Source organism: Camelina sativa, chromosome 11 (genome assembly GCF_030686135.1).
Source record: "Camelina sativa cultivar CO46 ecotype springtype chromosome 11, ASM3068613v1".
In the NCBI taxonomy this organism is placed as follows: Eukaryota; Viridiplantae; Streptophyta; class Magnoliopsida; order Brassicales; family Brassicaceae; genus Camelina; species Camelina sativa.
The window spans coordinates 49,175,772-49,193,461 of record NC_141890.1 but is presented as its reverse complement, the minus strand read 5'-3'; the positions used below and the strand labels follow the sequence as shown (position 1 = coordinate 49,193,461).

The following is a 17,690-nucleotide window of genomic DNA, read 5'->3' as shown; positions in this document are numbered from 1 at the left end:
TCATTAAACTTTTTTTTTTTCACCACTAGAGCAACGACAACTTCTACATATTTATTTAGAAATTGTCGTTATTCTAGTGGTTATGTACTTGGTTATTTGTACTAAAGGTTGCGGGTTCAAATCTCCTTCTTGTTAATTCATTAAACTCCATAAAACTATATTCTATATCTTTTAAGATTTTATTTATAATTCAAAACAAAAATGAAATGAAATTTTAATGATAGACTCATTACACTGTCATTCTATATCTTTTAACATTTTGGTGCAGGGAAAATCTTCATCAATTTTACTCTTCTTTTTTTTTGGACATCATGATTCAAGCAACTTCTACTTCAGAGAAAAGTAAAAAATAATATAAAATCTATAAATTTGGAACATAATATTTGAATTCGTGTTTTCCATGTTTAAACAAACCGAAATATGGTAATTTCTAATTGGAAATATATATTTTTGAAATGGAACAATTTATAAAGAATTGGTTTATTGAATCTTAGAAGGGTGTATTCAACTTGATATTTTAAGTGACGTGTGTAAAATTTACAAATACTATGTTATTCAATCATGTATTTCAAAAAGTTTATTAAAATCCATTGTTATTAAATTGATGATTTAAAAATCGACTTGAAAAATTCCACTGTTATTCAAAACAGTTTGTGAATTTGGATTTTAATGATTTTTAGTGATTCTGAAGGATTTGTATAGTTAAAAATAGAAAAATCCAAATCTCATGGTTTTAGGTGAGATTTGAATTTTTTTTACAATAAATCGTATCAACTTCCATAAAATCTATCAAAATTCTAACTTTACTAAATCTCATCAAATCTTCTAAAATCATGGTTTGAATACAGCCTTCTGATTTGTCTCCTCTTGAGTCTCTCTTCCCAAGAATTTGAAAAACTCTTTTGTATATTTTCCATCTTGAAAAGTCTTTAGTATATATTTCCATGTACTTGCAAAAACGTACCATTAACGGAAACTTACTCCATATGTAATTTCCATATCATTGTGAGTCCCAAATCCTTAATTTGTCTTCGGTCATAAACTCATTGATCAATTCTCCATTGCATCTCTGTATAAGAACCCCGTAATCACACTGAAATGATATACGCACAGCATTACATTCTTACAAAATATAATACACAATTACACATTACAAAAATTCTTGATCTTTTTTTTGTTTTTTTGTTCCAAATGTCATCGCAGCTGTTAACGGTCTTTCTCCTTCTATCTGCTGTGGCGATTCCTGTCGTGACTAGCAACAGACAATGGTGTATGGCGATGAACACTGCGTCGGCCGAACAGTTACAAGCTAATATCGATTATGCTTGTAGCCAGCATAATGTTGACTGTAGACCGATCCAGCCCGGTGGAAGTTGCTATGAACCTAATACTTTACTAGACCATGCGTCGTATGCCATGAACGCTTATTATCAAAATAATGGTCGTATCGATAGTGCTTGCAAGTTCAACCGTACGGGCTGTTTTATTTTTGTCGACCCAAGTCACGGTTCATGTGTCTTCTACACTTGAAGAAGTTTTTCTTTTAAAAAAAAAATATTATACGAAGAGTGCTTAACGTACTCATCGCTTTAATTATCTTCGATCGGATTGTTGTATTCCCAAACTATAATTAAATAATATAATTGATTTGAGGTTTTCTTTAAAAAAAATACGATTCATATTTTGTAGCGATGATAGATTTTTCTTTAATGTGGTGAAGACATGAAAATATGAGATGGCAGTGGAATACAGTGTCAATTATTGTTGAAACATGTCAAGGCATGACAAAGCAACTAGAACGAATACTGATGCCAAGAAGAAATTGTATTCTTACAAAATTGGTTTTCATCTCTGATATCTAAACTTGTGAGTGGTTGTAGAGACCCCTCTTACCATCTTTCATTTGTAAATTTCCTATAATATTCACAATACTCTTAAGTCTTGACATGAAGTTTCTCTTTGTTAAAAAAAAAAAACAAAAAACAAAAAAACATGAAGTTTCTTATATTTGTTTATATAATTTGGCTATAATAAACAGTCATTTTATCACTAGATCAACTCTTTTTTATTCTTTTTAATCAAAAACATATAGTATTACGTCAATATGCGATGGGATTACACACGTTTGAGGTGTATGTTTTTTTTTTTTTTTTGTCAAGGAGTTTGAGGTGTATGTCTATTCGACTAATTCTGATATTCACATACAAACGAATAATTAGGTAACACAACGTATTGATTACTTTCCTTCGAACTGAACAAGTCAACAAAAACAACTCTTTTTTTTTTGTTTTTCATACCTTTTACTCCTAGGAATCAACTTTTACTAAAGAATTCCATAAAATTGGGAAATTTGAGTTTTCTATTTTTCTATTTTTTTTGTTTATTATATATATATTTAAAAAAATAATAATTATAATTAGGGTAAAACTAAAAATCTAGAAAGACGCACGAAGCTGACAAGTTTCGTTGTTTAGTTTCCGTACTTGGGGATCTCTCTGTCTCTCTGCAAAAATTGATTAACCAAAGAAGACACATCGATAAGATCCATGTCGACGAGAGAGAGGACCAAACGCGAATTACCTCCCGTTCAAGAGGTACCTACCCCCTTCTACTACTCGGAGATCTCCGAATTTTCGATTCATTCTCTCCAATTCTTCTTCTCTTATTTGGTTCCTTCCACTCTGTTTCTCTGTTATTACCTTTCGACTCTTATCATCAACAATTGATTTTGAGGAGATAACACAGATCCTTCTTAAATTTCATGTTTTTTTCTATTGATAAAGATTTCGTATTATATAATAGCATATTGATAAATTGCGGAAAGTGGTAGAGGAAGGCAATTACTATGGAGCATTGCAGATGTATAAATCTATCAGTGCCAGGTTCCTTCTTTGCTCTGATTCCTTCTAATTATTTACAACCAATTTGCTTTTTTACTTGTTGATGATTCATGTCGAGCTGTGTTTATCATGATGAATTGGTTTGGTTGTTTCTTCATTCTTATTTGGTTTTGTGATTGGATTTGATAAAAAAAAGATTAGCTTTTTTTCTTGGTTTGCAGATATGTTACGGCTCAGAGATTCTCTGAAGCTCTTGATATCCTCTTTTCAGGGGCATGTATTGAACTTGAACACGGCCTGGTTTGTTCTCTTTCCTTCTTTTGTTGTTTCTATATATCTTCTATTTTGTACTTGGAACTTTGAGTGGGGGGGGACATGTTTATCACCAACAAACACAACATCTTTTGTTTCTGTCTCGTGCACTTTTGTCACTTGTTTAGTTAAAGTAGAGGTTGTTTCTTATGCAAATTCTCAGGTGAATTGTGGAGCGGACCTCGCTATTTTGTTTGTGGACACACTAGTTAAAGCCAAGTCTCCTTGCAATGATGAAACTCTTGGTTAGTTCCATCCAATATATAATTGCTTTTTTTGACCAATTGCAGTTTTTTTTGGGTATACTGAATTATTTCTATCAGATCGTATCAGGGGTATGTACAAATTGTTTCCTCGGGTTCCCGTACCACCTCATTTGGTTGACGTGAGCGACGATGAAGATGTCCAAAATCTTCAAGAGTCTCTTGGGGAAGCCAGATCACGTGTTGACAACTTGACTTCCTTCTTGAGAGCTGCTATTAAGTAAGCCAGAGCCCATGTGTATTATTTTTTTGCTTATTCAACTGGCACTGTCCATCTTTGTTTGGTGTGAACATGTATCAGTTATACCATATATTGCTGTTTCTTCTTCTTCCTTTTAGATGGTCTGCAGAGTTTGGAGCCCCAAGTACTGGCTATCCTGAGTTGCATGCTATGCTGGGTGATTATCTCTACACTGAGTGTCCTGAACTTGTAATCCTCTTGTTCCCATTTCTTATTATAAAGTTTTACATTTTCATTTTTCTTCATTAATCGGTTTTTTATATATTCCTGCAGGACATGGTGCGGATATCTCGACATTTTGTTAGAGCTGAGGACCCTGAGAAGTTTGCGTCTATGCTGGTCAATTTTATGGGAAGGGTTAGTCTCTTCCTTTCAAGTTGTCTCATCTCTTCGTTTCTCTATTGGTAGTCTTAAGTTTTAGATTAGAGTAGTTTTTACTTTTTACACTGGGATAGAAAATTCAAGAAATGTCAATGTAATATCTTGTGGCCAAAAATATGTGTTTTCTTACTTGAATACTATTCTACAGTGTTATCCCGGAGAAGATGACCTCGCAATTGCACGAGCAGTTCTCATGTAAGTTCATGCTTTATAACTGGATACATAGATGGCAGAGTTTGCGGGGGAACTAAAGATAAGTGAATTGATTTTCTTTTTTTGTATGATAGGTATTTATCTATGGGTAACATGAAAGATGCAAACTTTATGATGGATGAGATTAAGAGACAAGCAGAGACAAAAAATCCCGAGCTTTCGGAATCAAACCTTATCCAATTTATCTCATATCTTCTGGAAACGTTAGTTACCTACTTAGATCTTCTTCTTCCTTTTTAGTCTTTTCAGCTCGTTGTTGTTTAACTAATGAAATTTGTTACCCAATACAGGTTGCAGAGGGATGCTTTGCCTCTTTTCAATATGTTAAGAGTAAAATATAAGTCAAGCATAGATAGAGATCAGCTGCTTAACGAGGTATACAGTTGTTAGTTACTGGTCCCTAATTTCTTCAACAAAATGCAACTCTTTTCTTTGGTCTCTGCATGTTATAATCCTTGTTGATTCCATATATATCTCCTTCACTTTTGATGAAAACCCGGAAATTGTGTTATGTTTTGAAGTTGCTGGACGAGATTGCAGAGAGGTTTTACGGGGTGCAGCGTAAGAATCCTTTGCAAGGGATGTTTGGAGACATCTTCAAGGTAAACTAAATCTTATATATATCTCATATCTTGATGTTACTTTGCTTAAACCATTGAAACTCTGTTTGTTCTGTGTAGATGATGGGCTGAGGAAGATGATAAAAGAGACAAGAATACTCGTTTTCAAAATAGAAAAAAAAATCCTTTGTGATTTGTTTATTTGGCAATGTACAAATAATGGATAGCTCTGGAGAATTCTCCAGATCATAAGTTATTTCTCTTTTCCTCAAGTGGGTGAAAGAGTTTTGTTCTTTGTAAACATTATATTCAATTTAACATTACCACCATTTGTCAAACTAAATTCCAGACACTATGGAATGGGAAGACTAGTAGGCAAATGTTTCTTTAGATTCAAAGCCTCTTGCAGTAATACTATTTAAGACAGATAAATTGTGAACCCACAAAACCACAAAATAAGTAATACAGAACGTCAAGAATCTCGAACAACAGTTGAAGAAGAGAAGCAAGTACAGAGCCTTGACATGGTTGTGGCTTTAAGCAAGTTAGATTGTGCTGCATCAAGCAATGAATCAGCTTCAAGGGATTTCTCGAAACAGGACTTAGCTTCTTCCCACCTCCGTTCAGCCACAAACACAAGTCCAAGGTTGTTGTATGCAGGTGCATAACCCGGTTTGAGTTCTAACGCCTTTGAGAACATTGCTTTGGAGACTTCGTACTGCTTTTTTTGTCGATAAAGGTTCCCGAGGTTAGAGAATATCGTGTGAGCTTGATCCTCTGTTGACACAGCCAAGGCTCGCTTGTATACTTCCTCGGCTTCTGAATGTTCGTCTGATAAATGTAGTGAGATACCTAACAGCCAACACATGAAGCTAACATAAGAATAATGCAACAAACTTAAGATTGTGGAACCACATCAATTTGCTCCTCATGGTTAGAGCAAAGCAAGCATTAATTAGAAGAGGGTGTTACCGAGATTTGACCACACATAGCTACATTCTCTAGAACGACCCGCTGCTGCCTTGAGGTATTTTTGGGAGACCTTATATTGTTGAGAACAGAGACTATGAAGACCGAGCTGGTGCCACCGGACAGCATCTTCAGGATCCTCTGTTATAGCCTAATGTAAATAAGAAGAGAATAGTGAGAAAACTCTCCAGTCTTCCACCTGTTCTACACAACATCTGAAACTGACTTCATAAGTATCGCAACAGAGTAAGAGCATACCTGCTTTAAGCTGTACACTGCCCGCTCTTCCATCTCCGTTAAATCATTTCGGTCAGAAACAAAAGCAGCTGCAATTTCATGCTGTGCTTTGTGAGCCATGGCAAGCCCTGCCCAAGCAATGGGAGGGTCAATTGGAACAGATTCTCCTTCTCTTATCACTGAAGCCATCTCGTTGGTAGCCCATGAAAGCTGGTCGCTTGCATCCTGAGACCTTTCCGCATCTTTGATTCGTTGGACAGCAACAGCAAATCTAGTAGCCATACAGTTGGGATCAAGCTTGGCTGCCTGAAAAAGAAAAACAGGTAAATTCAATCAACCATAACCAAGACTGCTGTGTAAGCCAAATAGTTTACAGCCAGAATCTTATTATCACACAATCAGGGTTACATTTTGAACAGCCGCCATCAAGGTAGAATGGCTCACTTAGACAAGGTATGATTAAGCTACATAAGTCTCTTCTTCCTATGCATTTGGATCATGTCTAGTTGAATCTATGCCTATTGCAATCGAGACGGAAGAACTTGGACACAGAACCACAAGCAAATGTTCAGTAAAAGTAAGAATATTCAAACCAAGGTTATTTTATATTTCATCAGATAAGAGGTTAATATGCCCAACCCATTCAGAGGAACAGCGTCCACCCTAATCCTCCCAAGTAAATGTATAAAGATTGGGTAGGTATGCAGGACTTTCTAGTACTTATATTGCATTACTTTCACTAAGTTCTAAATATGTCTTGAGAAAAAGTGAAACGGAAATCAAGCAAAAGAAACCTGTCTGTCTAAGATAAGGAAAACAATGAACAACCTCAAAACAAAGAAGTGAGCCAAAAGCACCTTCTCCAAACATTTGCTAGAACTTCTGTGATCACCCATCATATAATATGAATTAGCAAGATTCACCCACGTATGGGCAGACTTTGGATCTGATCTTAGAGCAGCTAAGAGACATTCCTTTGCGACATTCATAGATGCCTTCTGATCTTCAGAAGCACCAGTACCACCATTAGCCCCGGCACCTGACATCAATTGAAAACACATTTACAAGTAACAAGTGGAAATACAGTAACTAATTTTGCATGTGTACTTTGTTTAGGCAAGTTGACAAGAAAATTCAAAGGTTCTTTGATAAGAAACAAACCAGCGACAGTTGAACTGTGTTTGCAGAGAAGCTCAGCAGCATAATTAATCAAAGCGGCAGGATGGTTATGGTCTTTCAGTACCAAATCTTGAAAACATTTTGCTGCAAGCTCCATATCGCCACTGGAAGACTTGTTCATTAGAGAGAAGTATCACGATAAGTTAGAAAATTGAGGGGAAGCAAACTCCTCACCTTTGAAGATAAGCAACTCCAAGGTTTGCAAGGCAATCATAATTGTCAGGGACAAGCGCCAACAAAGATGACAAAACCGATATGGCACTCTACAAATCAACAAAGCAGAACAATATCACAAAAGGAATCACATTAATAATCAGACAACATGGTGAAGAATATTACCATCAAACAACCAGCTTTGAGAAGCATTAAGCCAAGGGTATTCCACACGGCAGCCTGTCGAACATCTAACTTTATAGAATCCTTTAATTTTGATAGAATTTCCTCAAGTTCGTCTCCCTCAAGCTCTTTAAAAGAGTCTGTATCCCCAAAACCATCCAAAAGAATACACTACAACGTTTACAAAAGTGCAATATTAACCTTTGTATACGTAGCTCGCAAATACAAGACTTCAATACGCTGATTCAGACACATAGATCAGATCATCACCTGTCCATGGTGAATTTGAACTAACAAGAGTAGTTCTGGCCGAGCAATTTCTGGCTCACAACCCAGTAAGATCTCTTCAGCTTTCTCATATTCTGGTATCGCCTACAACCCTCTAGCAGTTAAACTTAAATAAAATGATAATTATGCTAAGATATATCAGTGTAGCCGCAGCTCAACCCTACCTTCTGAGATTGGCCCAGTCTTTGGAACATTAGACCAAGAATAAAATGGGCATGAGCATTTTTGGGCATCTTCCTTGCAACATGAATCAGACCCTATAAAGAGAGCAGGGATAGCAGGGTTTAAATAAAGCATCATCATCATGAAACATTAGACCAACAACCAACTGGGATAAGCATTATAAAATCATGAGCACCATCATCATATCATGAGTCGATAAAACTCACCATTTTGAGGTTACTGATTTTTTCTTCCCGGGATGCAGGGACCCCTTGATTAGCCTGATCACCATCTGCATCAACTCCACAGTCAGAGGAACCCTCAATCTTACTTCTCGAGCGGCACTTCCCCACCTTGCTGCTCTTTTTGGCATCTGCTTCTCCTGGTTCCACCTCCTTGCATGTTAATGTACTTCCCTCTTGATAATTTTCCTCGTTATTCAACCTACAAACACACAGTGTCAAGTCAAGAACACTGAAGAACTAATCTTTCCAAATAATCTCTCGGAGCTTCGCCTACCCAACAAAGCATTAAGAATCTAACCCTACTTATCCAAAAAAAACATAAAATCCCCCATTTCTAGAGCCAGACTCCTACTGAACGATATCCAAAGTCTCCATTTTTAGCACTACGGCATAAGAAGACATCAATTTTTTTAAAACCCAAAACAAAAACTGTCACTCAGAAATAAGTTTTCTTCCGAATAGAGAGGAAACAAAAGAATCTCAGCAAAACAAAGTTAGTCAAAAGCAACAGAAAGAAAGGGTTAAGCTGAAACACACAGAACTCTGTAAAAGCAGAAGACGGGGATACCTAGCGATGGGAGGAGTAGGGATTTGAATGGATGAGTCAATATCATCAGCCTCAGGAGGATTGAAATTGAGGTCAGCTAAGACTACAAGCTTTGGAGGTCGAGCAAGAGGAGGCCTTTCGATAGATGCAGGAGAGTCAACGGTCATGGGTTCGTGTTTGACGGCAATCGTCTCCGACCGGTCCATCGATGTTCTGACTTAGTGCGCCGGAAAGTAAAGTTGAGCTGCAAGCTCAAAAATAAAAATCAAAAGGAAAACATTTGACGAGGGATGTGTTTGGCAACGATGATTGGTCTGTCCTTTGCTTGCACTACCCTAATCTCACGACACCCACCCAAAAGGTTCTTTCTTTTTATATACAACTCTCAATATAGCAACTAATTTTTTTTTTAATTTCGTTTGTTAATTAGGAATTTTAGATTCAATTCATTGTACTGTATTTTTTTGGTATAACAGATTAACAAAGAAGACACTTTTACAATGTAACGAAAATACATCAGAAATTAGAACACACTAAAAAGATATTAGTACAAAAGACAAAAACACAATAACAAGAAAGAAACACATGAAAATATAAACATCTCATGTTTATCTACCAAGTACCAAACCCAATCCATACATTTTGTATATGATGATGATATTAATTACCATAATATATAAAGAAAGTGAGGAAAGTATATAGTAAGAGCTTACACAAACATAAGAAACTGATCAGAGAGAATCAGTCATCATCACTCTCACTCACTCATCACTGAGTTGCAGATATCCCAAACTCAGCAAGGATCCAGCCATTGTCCATGGCACGGCTAGCATACAACTCAAACTTCTCTTTCGCATTCGGTATATCAAGAGACAAGTCATCCAGGCTGTCTTTAACACGACCAAAACCTTTCGTCATTTGGTTAGCTGTAATCAATCCTTCACCAAAACACTCCTCAAGCAGATTCAACAACCGATCATTCTGCTTCTCCATTGCCATCACCAAAGCTTTCTTCACTACTTCGTGGTTAAAAAACGGCATCCCTAGATCGCGGATACATTGACAAGCTTCTGATGTTACTCCTCCTGTTTCGTATTCTTCTAGAAGTTTCAAGATTTTGTCCTTTGCATCTTCCACTATCCATCCGGTTCCACCACCCCAGCTTCTCAGAAGTCTCTCTCCTGCGTGTCGGGCTGAGATAAGAGACCTAGCTGAGCGGACTGTTTCGCTTCCGGTTGATTTTGGAGGTAGCTTGGTTGAGATCTCTTCAAGGTTAAGTGGAACTAAGACGTCGTCAATCACAGCTCTAGCTAAAAACAGGGCAAGTTCGTTTGATGCGTCCATGATGTCTAAAGCGGTGTCTTCTGCGGATTCCAGGAGCATAATGAAACCGTTTATGAAATCTTCGGTTGAGAATAACTCCATGTGAAGAGCAGAAAGAAGAACCGAAGCCATTTCCTTTTCTCTGTTTTTCCTATCTAGAGCAAGAGTTATGAGCCTCTTCAGAAACACCGGGTTATATTCAGGTGTCCCTAAATCTTGAAGACTGCGGATTAGCTCAGGAATGTCATCAGATAAAAAATATTCCTGGATTATGTTCACTGTATCCTTCTTGTACTGCTTTAGCTTTCCGTCTTGACTTGATTTCCCTTCATCTTGATCAGAGGTTACCTTAAATGAATCATCAAGCCACCCTCCAGAAATAGCCTTTGGAACTATAGAATTAAACAGATTTTTGGCAGATGGGATATCTAGAGCAAGGTCATCAAGACTCTCTGCTACTCGGTAGAATCCCTTCACCATTTGACTCGAACTGATCAGACCTTCTTCAGCAGCTTCGTTCAACAGCTTTAGTATAAGTGACTCAGCGGTTTGAGATTCCATAGCCAGAACCAAAGCCCTCTTCACGACCTCGTGATGGAAAAACGAGACGCCTAATTCCCTGATGCATCTACAAGCTTCATAAGCGTCTCCGTTTTCCACGTATTCCTGTAAGATTTCAGATATCTTCTTCTTTGTTTCTTCTACTGTAGTGTGAGTACTACCTCCCCATTTCTTCTCCACTAGTTCTGCATGGTGAGGAGCTGACAGATAGCTCTTTTCTGCAGTCACAATTACCTGAAACCCTTTGGAAGATTCTGGGAGAATTTTCTTAGATCTAGTCAGAAAAACCGGAGGGAGAATTTCGTCAACGATAGCCCGTGCAATAAACAATGCAAGGACATTAACAGCATCAAGAATGTCCACTGCTAGATCATCCACAGATCTGAGAAGTCTAATAAACCCATCCCTAATTTGATCAGGTAAAATGACATCAACATACAATGCAGAGAGTAGCACTGAAGCCATTTCCTTCTCCTTGTCGTGCCTGTCCATGGCCATAGAAACAAGTCGCTTGGTAAAGTAAGGGTGATATTCACTTGAACCAAGTTCCCTGAGGTCAGATGCCGCCACTTTCACATCCCCGGTGCTAAAGTATTCCTCTATGATGGAAACTACAGCCTTTTTGTAATCATCCAACGGGTCTGATACAGGTGAATCAACAAGTCCATCATATGCGTCCTGTTAAATTGTGTATATGAATCACAAACGCGCAAGTCAAACTACTAGTAAAGGTTAAGATCAGCTGATGCTAAACATAAAATTCCTAAACAAACAAGAAAATTATCCAACTCAAAACAAAGGCGCAAAGTAAGTACCTCTCCACTATCGTAATTTGGATCATTCTTATCAATACAGCAGTCACCGTCATCAGTGTCAAGAAGCTTTCCCCAAGTTCCTTTTCCACCAGCACCATCTGCAGATATCAATGCCTCATAAGTAAACCATAACACCTACACACCTGAACTATTTTACTGAAAGTCTAGAAACTGCTTTCATTCAAGATATAAATAGTCATCTCATTCACTGTAAAGGATATATTTGCCAAGAAACAATCACAAAAAGGTTCAAAGAAGTTCCAAGTTTTTCTACCCTTCTTGACACGAATATGCTTCCCTGAGTGTGTCCGTCGCACATGCCTCAGTGGAATCCCAGCTACTGGCCCTTTGCCACCAGTGGGTGACTTTATGTTCAAATCAGCAAACAGAGTATGAGATTTCGGCGATGATGACAAACTTTCAGCATTCTGAGTTGCTATTTCAAGCTTTTTCCACTGTCCATCAGTCAAAATTCCCTCACCCGATGCCATCTGAAACAATAAAACGATCATTATTAACTCATACACCAAAGATCCCATTAAAAAAAAACTCATAATCACTGAAAATCAAAGAGAAAAATTGACTCTTTTCCCCAAAACCCCTACTAACGATCAGCAAGAACATGAGGTATCACTACGAAATTTCATCCCTTTATCAGTAAACAACACTAATAAAACCAAGAACAAGAAACCCATAAACACATAAACTGTCAAAACACAAGAACACACACACACACAAGTGATATTTCCAAGATTCTACACAAGAGACCTTACAACCCTTTAAAAAAAACGTAAGTTTACAAGTTACAACTATAAAAACAACAAAATCTAATCTTTCATGCCTGTGATCGCAAGAATACAATTCCAAATCGTGAAACAAAGTCGTCTTCTTTACTGCTTGGCTCGGATCTCGAGCCAAGACAGGAAAGACAAGTAATCGGATCTCCAGCACCGGTAACCAAAAAAAAACGACCGGAAAAGTATCAACGTCAAGTAAACAAATCGACAGTAAGTAGATAACGAACGATCAATCGAATCGCAAAGATTCAAAAAAGTCACCGATTCCTTAGACAACGACGAGAGAGGATTTGGATTAGGATCACCCAAAAAAAAAACAAAAACACACAAAACAATAAAATAAAGTTTAGTGTTCTCTTCCTTTATATACGACGGGACACGTCATAAACGATGTACGTGGAGGGCTTAGATATTTCCTTTTTTCTTAATTTTAGTTTATCCAAAACAATGGGCCGTGTTGGGTATATTTCGGCCCATTAAATTATATATTTTGGGCTGAAGTACGTTTTTTTTTTATAAAGAAGTTGTAAGCTTGCATGGAATGATTTACATCACGTCATTATGGCATCATGTACATATAGTCTTTAAAAGAGAGATATGGATAAGTTTATTTTATATTTTCTTTGAAGAACTTAATCCGTTTTGAAGATATATGATTTGATTGATAAACTTTAATTTTGTTTCGTTATTTTAGTGAATGTGTATGGAATTTATATATTTAGGACACTGGTGAATGGGTAGAAGAAGTTGGCAAGTAGTTTTCAAGCAAAACCGGTCACATGCCTTTTGTCTGGATTAAGTCTCTGTTTCTAAGATCCGACGGTTCCTTTTACATCTACCACCTTAAATTTAAATCGAACGTCTCTAATGGTTTATAGAAATGTCAATTCTCTAATCTCTCTCTCTCTCTTTTTTCTTGTTTTCTGAACAAGACATGTCAATTTTCGCAAGAAAAAAAAAATGAAATCTGAATTGATGTCATATGGAAGAGAAGACTTTTGATGGTGAGCATTTTTTTCGAAACTGTCATTTGGATTACGTTGATAATCCAAATGATAAAGCTTCGTTTTGACGATGAGAATACCTAAGCTAATGTAAAACTCTATTTAATATATGGTTGAATTAGATTGAGCATACTCAATGATTATTGAACTTGCTTAGTCTAATTAATGCGATCTTTTGTATTTTATGAATAATGTAAAACATAGTAAACAAAAAAAAAAGATATAGGTTATAGTTATAATTAATTAAGTATATATATTTTAGCATTTCAGCTTTGAGTTCTGATACAACCAAAAAAAAAACAAGAACATAATGTCGGTTCTCGATCTTTGTCACGTACGAGAAACATAATCATTTACTACTAATCGAATGAATGTCCAAAACTTTCTAAAAATTTAGGATATACAAAAATTTGCTATTGATTGATTTCTGCAATTGATGTACGAAAATACACAGATTTTTTTTTTTTTTTTCATCAAAAAAGAATTATATTAATGAAAGATTGTAATCGTTACATAAAGTTTGTGATAACCAAACAGGAGGTTGAAAACAGGAGAAATAAAAAGAATTAGATGTGCATCCTAATTTTGCTAAAACATGAGCTGTGTTGTTACAAGCTCTTGGTGTGTGCACAAAAATGACTTCCTTAAAAAATTTGGACCAATGTAGTAAATCCTGATAAACTCCATCAATGGAAGCAATGTATAATGCTTTATTCATCATCTTTATTAGCATTTCGTAATCACCCTCAAAAACAACCTTTGTTATCCCTCTTATCCATGTTTGCTGCATAGCTGTTAATAGTGCCTTCCCTTCAGCTTCCAGTGGTGATGAGGCATGGCCTGTGTCTGTTGATCCCCAACCATTGGAAACACCGTGTTCATTACGCAAAATCCATCCGCTTTTCGCATTTTGAGAAACTGGATCATAACTAGCATCATAGTTACATTTAAAGAAAGATTGTGGTGGTCTTGTCCAATGTGTCGGTTTTGGTTGTTTAAATAATTTTGTGGATTCTTGTAAATCATTATCAAGTCGACACCATTCACTCACATCTGATTTGGCTCGTAGTACAACAAAAGCAGGATCATCCGTGACTCCTTCAAAAATAAATTTGTTTCTAGATTTTCAGATATGCCAAAGCATCCAAAAAGGCAGGAGTTTTGTTTGTATTGAAATATCCCAATCATTATGAAGATTGAAAATAGCATCAATAAAAGATTCACAATTAACAGAGGATGAATACATGATATGCATAGGGATATTTGCCTGCTGCCATATTATTCAGCAAACGGGCATAAGAATAATAAGTGGTCAATTGTTTCATCCTTGTAAACATCGTGGGCATATAGGGTCTAGGTTCATTCCCCTGGTTGTTAATCGAGTGATTGTAGGTAAAGATTTAGATAATAGTCTCCAAAGATAATGTTTTATTTTGGGAAGAATATTTAGTTTCCAAATTTGTCGTTTGAGCCGTATTGATCCGTGAGGTTTCGGTGGAAGGTCACACGGGTTATCAGGATTATTCATGGCAAACCAGTAACCTGATCGAACTGTGTACTCACCTGACTTAGTATAGTGCCATATTAGTTTATCAGATGATTGTTTCTTTGGAAGGTAGGTATTGAGAAGCAAATGGTGGTCTGCAGGAGTAATGTGTTGTGTAATCTTTTCACTGTCCCAGTACTGATATGCATCATTAGATGATATTAGATTTGACAATGAGAAACTCTCATTTGGTGACAAGCTTGAGATTGGTTTAGGAGGATGTATTGGTGTAATATTGTCTTTGTTGACTCGTACTTTCTCTCTATTGCCAACATTGTATCTTGATCCCTTTTTTATTATTTCTAGACCTGCTAAAATGGAAGACCATCCATATGATTGATTAGTTCTCGGTTTGGCATCAAGAACACAGTCATCTTTGAAATATCGCGCCTTAAATATTCTAGCAAATAAAGTGTTAGGGTGGTGAATCAATCGCCAAGCTTGTTTAGCTAGCAAGGCGTCATTAAACTTTTCCAAGTTCTTGAAACCTAAACCACCATCTGCTTTTGCATACTGCAATCGTTTCCAAGCAATCCACGATATTCCTCTGTCCTGGTTATTCTTCTCCCACCAAAATTTTTGAATGACTGATTCTATCTCTGAAATGACACCAAGAGGGATTTTAAAACAGGACATTGAATACACAGGCATAGCTAAGCCCACAGACTTAATTAGAATTTCTTTTCCGGCAGGTGAAAGATATCGTCCACGCCATGATGAAGTTTTCTGCTTGACTTTGTCGACAATATAATGGAACATTTCACTTTTCTTCTTCCCAAACTGTTTTGGTAGTCCAAGGTACTTTCCACCACCACCATGGTTTGGTATTGCAAGGATCCGCTTGAGACGATTTTGAAGTTGACCATTTACGTGGAAACCAAAAGTAATCAAGGATTTCGTTGTATTTATTTGCTGTCCTGAGTAATACTCATAGACCTCAAAAGCTTCCTTGATTGCTGTACAGTTACGAGCATTGGCTTGGCAAAAGAAAAGAGAGTCATCTGCAAATTGTAGATGAGTGATTGGTGGAACTCTATTTCCTATACGTACACCTCTGATATCTCCCGAAACTACTATGGTTTTGATCAAGTGGCTCATAATGTCCGCACATATAATGAAGAGATAAGGCGATAAGGGGTCTCCTTGACGGATACCACGTTGAGGAACAATATTTCCGTGTGGCGAGCCATTAATCAGGACCGAGTAAGTAACAGACCTTACTGAAGCCATCACCCAATCTATCCACTTCTTTGAAAATCCAAACAAGTGCATAAAAACCTCTAAAAATTTCCATTCAACCCTGTCATATGCTTTAGTGACGTCGGTTTTTATTGCCATGTAATTAGTGGAAACACGTTTTCGTGATTTTAAAGAATGCATCACTTCGTGAGCAATCATGACATTATCTGTAACCAATCTTCCTGGGATAAAGGCAGCTTGTGAATCCGAAACTATGTCATCCAAGTGTTTTTTCAACCTATTCACCATGCATTTTGAGATGATTTTATACAGAACATTACATAGTGCTATAGGTATATATTCGGACAGGGTTGTTGGTCTGTCAATCTTTGGAATCATGCAAATATATGTGTGGTTTAGACCAGATTTCATATGAGAGCTTTCAAAGAAATCTCTAACCTTTGTAACTACATCGTTACCTATAATATGCCAATAATGTTTGTAGAAACGTGTAGTCAGGCCATCCGGACCGGGAGCTCTGTCATCTCCAATGGAGGAAATTGCCTCAAAAATCTCCTCTGCAGTGAATTCCTTTGTAAGGTCATCGTTAATGGCTTCAGTAACCATGACAGGGAAATCGCCGAAGTCAATAGGCGAAACAGGAACCCTGCTTGAAGTGTAGATGCTTGAGAAATATTCTTGAGCATGAGCACCAATCTCTTGGTCACCACTGAATAGGTTATTAGATGAGTCTCGGATGTTGAGTAGATGATTCTTTGCATATCTAGTCTTTGTGCTTGCATGGTAGAAGCTTGTGTTACGATCTCCAAGTTTCAGCCAACGGTTTCTGCTCTTATTTTGCCAGTAATATTCCTCATCTCTATATGATTTACTCAATTGCCGTTGCAGGTATGGAATTTGTCGTCGATGGTTTTTGTTTAGGCTCTCCATGGCTCGATTTAGTTTATTTTGAAAATACTCAATACGCTTTGCTGAGTTTAAGTTAGCCTTATGTTTTCCTTTTGCCATTTCTTTGCGACAAGTATTGATTTGATCACAAATAGTGTAGTAGTTTTTATTTTTACAGGAGTTCCAGCCTCTTGCTACTATGTGATCAAAATTCTTTATTTCCGTGAGTCTCCTATCAAAACAAAAAAGTTTCAAAATGTTTGTTTGTAGGGACTGTATTGTGATCAAGATTGGTTTGTGATCAGAACCATCAAACTCCAAAAATTCAGCTTCTGCACTTGGAAATGAAGCTGTCCATTCAGTGTTTATCATGACTCTATCAAGACAACATTTAACTGTGTAGTCTCGTCTCTCTCCAACCCAAGAGAAACGATCGCCATTTGACTTTAGATCAGTTAAATCTCAGACATAAATCATATGCCTGAATTTTCTGAAAGTCCATTCTTCCCTTGCAGGTCCTCCTATCTTCTCATGATTGCCAAGTATTTCGTTAAAGTCTCCAGCGAGAACCCATGGTCCAATTCTGGTTGTATTTAAGGTTTCCAAATGGTTCCAAAATAAATATCTTAGGCTCGCATTTGGGTTACCATACACACCAGAAAAATAAAAGCCTTTATTATTAAAGATGATATGAACATCAATCATACGTTCATCCTGATACAACTTGGATAACGAGACATTGTTTGTCCACATCAAAGCTAAACCTCCACTCCGACCAAGAGG

General features: G+C 36.9%; 3 protein-coding genes and 1 pseudogene across 8 annotated transcripts; 2 read left to right on the top strand and 2 right to left on the bottom strand.

The window, feature by feature from the left end:
- The first annotated feature begins 1,091 nt into the window (after positions 1–1,091).
- LOC104726930 (major pollen allergen Ole e 10 pseudogene) lies at positions 1,092–1,749 on the top strand (annotated as a pseudogene). Its single transcript, XR_015571642.1, has one exon. The product of XR_015571642.1 is annotated as a major pollen allergen Ole e 10 pseudogene (transcript).
- Positions 1,750–2,350: 601 nt separating this feature from the next.
- Positions 2,351–5,148, top strand: LOC104726928 (protein GET4). 2 transcript variants are annotated; one of them, XM_010445902.3, is made up of 12 exons: positions 2,351–2,594; positions 2,803–2,882; positions 3,062–3,140; positions 3,316–3,397; positions 3,476–3,635; positions 3,755–3,845; positions 3,930–4,013; positions 4,186–4,232; positions 4,325–4,453; positions 4,541–4,625; positions 4,772–4,852; positions 4,931–5,148. In XM_010445902.3, the coding sequence occupies exons 1-12, from the start codon at positions 2,547–2,549 to the stop codon at positions 4,940–4,942; spliced, it is 978 nt and encodes a 325-aa protein (XP_010444204.2). In that variant the 5' UTR covers positions 2,351–2,546; the 3' UTR covers positions 4,943–5,148. The 2 variants fall into 2 exon arrangements, with proteins under 2 accessions (XP_010444204.2, XP_087329668.1); XM_087473542.1 differs by having other exon boundaries at positions 4,772–4,960.
- Positions 5,149–5,182: 34 nt separating this feature from the next.
- On the bottom strand, positions 5,183–9,136 carry LOC104726929 (uncharacterized). 4 transcript variants are annotated; one of them, XR_015571641.1, is made up of 11 exons: positions 8,795–9,129; positions 8,209–8,425; positions 7,984–8,076; positions 7,802–7,903; positions 7,535–7,702; positions 7,370–7,458; positions 7,178–7,299; positions 6,845–7,055; positions 6,038–6,322; positions 5,783–5,930; positions 5,183–5,662 (listed from the first exon to the last, which is right to left on the bottom strand). XR_015571641.1 is itself a non-coding variant. In XM_010445903.3 (11 exons), the coding sequence occupies exons 1-11, from the start codon at positions 8,977–8,979 to the stop codon at positions 5,283–5,285; spliced, it is 1,971 nt and encodes a 656-aa protein (XP_010444205.2). In that variant the 5' UTR covers positions 8,980–9,136; the 3' UTR covers positions 5,183–5,282. The 4 variants fall into 4 exon arrangements, 3 of the variants coding, with proteins under 3 accessions (XP_010444205.2, XP_087329666.1, XP_087329667.1); XM_010445903.3 differs by having other exon boundaries at positions 6,874–7,055; positions 8,795–9,136; XM_087473540.1 differs by having other exon boundaries at positions 6,874–7,055; positions 7,802–7,893; positions 8,795–9,126.
- Positions 9,137–9,138: 2 nt separating this feature from the next.
- LOC104726927 (MA3 DOMAIN-CONTAINING TRANSLATION REGULATORY FACTOR 1) lies at positions 9,139–12,652 on the bottom strand. The gene is made up of 4 exons (XM_010445900.3): positions 12,314–12,652; positions 11,747–11,963; positions 11,473–11,570; positions 9,139–11,335 (listed from the first exon to the last, which is right to left on the bottom strand). The coding sequence occupies exons 2-4, from the start codon at positions 11,961–11,963 to the stop codon at positions 9,542–9,544; spliced, it is 2,109 nt and encodes a 702-aa protein (XP_010444202.1). The 5' UTR covers positions 12,314–12,652; the 3' UTR covers positions 9,139–9,541.
- Positions 12,653–17,690: the final 5,038 nt, after the last annotated feature.

Bases quoted from the DNA above. Each gene is read 5' to 3' on its own strand.
- LOC104726929 (XM_010445903.3), bottom strand. From the start codon at position 8,979: ATGGACCGGTCGGAGACGATTGCCGTCAAACACGAACCCATGACCGTT. The intron at 7,300-7,369 runs GTGAGGAGTTTG...CAAGTCTTCCAG, and splicing joins GGAGTTGCTTATCTTCAAAG to TGGCGATATGGAGCTTGCAG. The intron at 7,056-7,177 runs GTTTGTTTCTTA...AATTGATGTCAG, and splicing joins ACACAGTTCAACTGTCGCTG to GTGCCGGGGCTAATGGTGGT.
- LOC104726928 (XM_010445902.3), top strand. From the start codon at position 2,547: ATGTCGACGAGAGAGAGGACCAAACGCGAATTACCTCCCGTTCAAGAG. The intron at 2,595-2,802 runs GTACCTACCCCC...ATTATATAATAG, and splicing joins AATTACCTCCCGTTCAAGAG to CATATTGATAAATTGCGGAA. The intron at 3,846-3,929 runs GTAATCCTCTTG...ATATTCCTGCAG, and splicing joins ACACTGAGTGTCCTGAACTT to GACATGGTGCGGATATCTCG.
- LOC104726927 (XM_010445900.3), bottom strand. From the start codon at position 11,963: ATGGCATCGGGTGAGGGAATTTTGACTGATGGACAGTGGAAAAAGCTT. The intron at 11,571-11,746 runs GTAGAAAAACTT...TGATATCTGCAG, and splicing joins GCATATTCGTGTCAAGAAGG to ATGGTGCTGGTGGAAAAGGA. The intron at 11,336-11,472 runs GTACTTACTTTG...ACAATTTAACAG, and splicing joins CAAATTACGATAGTGGAGAG to GACGCATATGATGGACTTGT.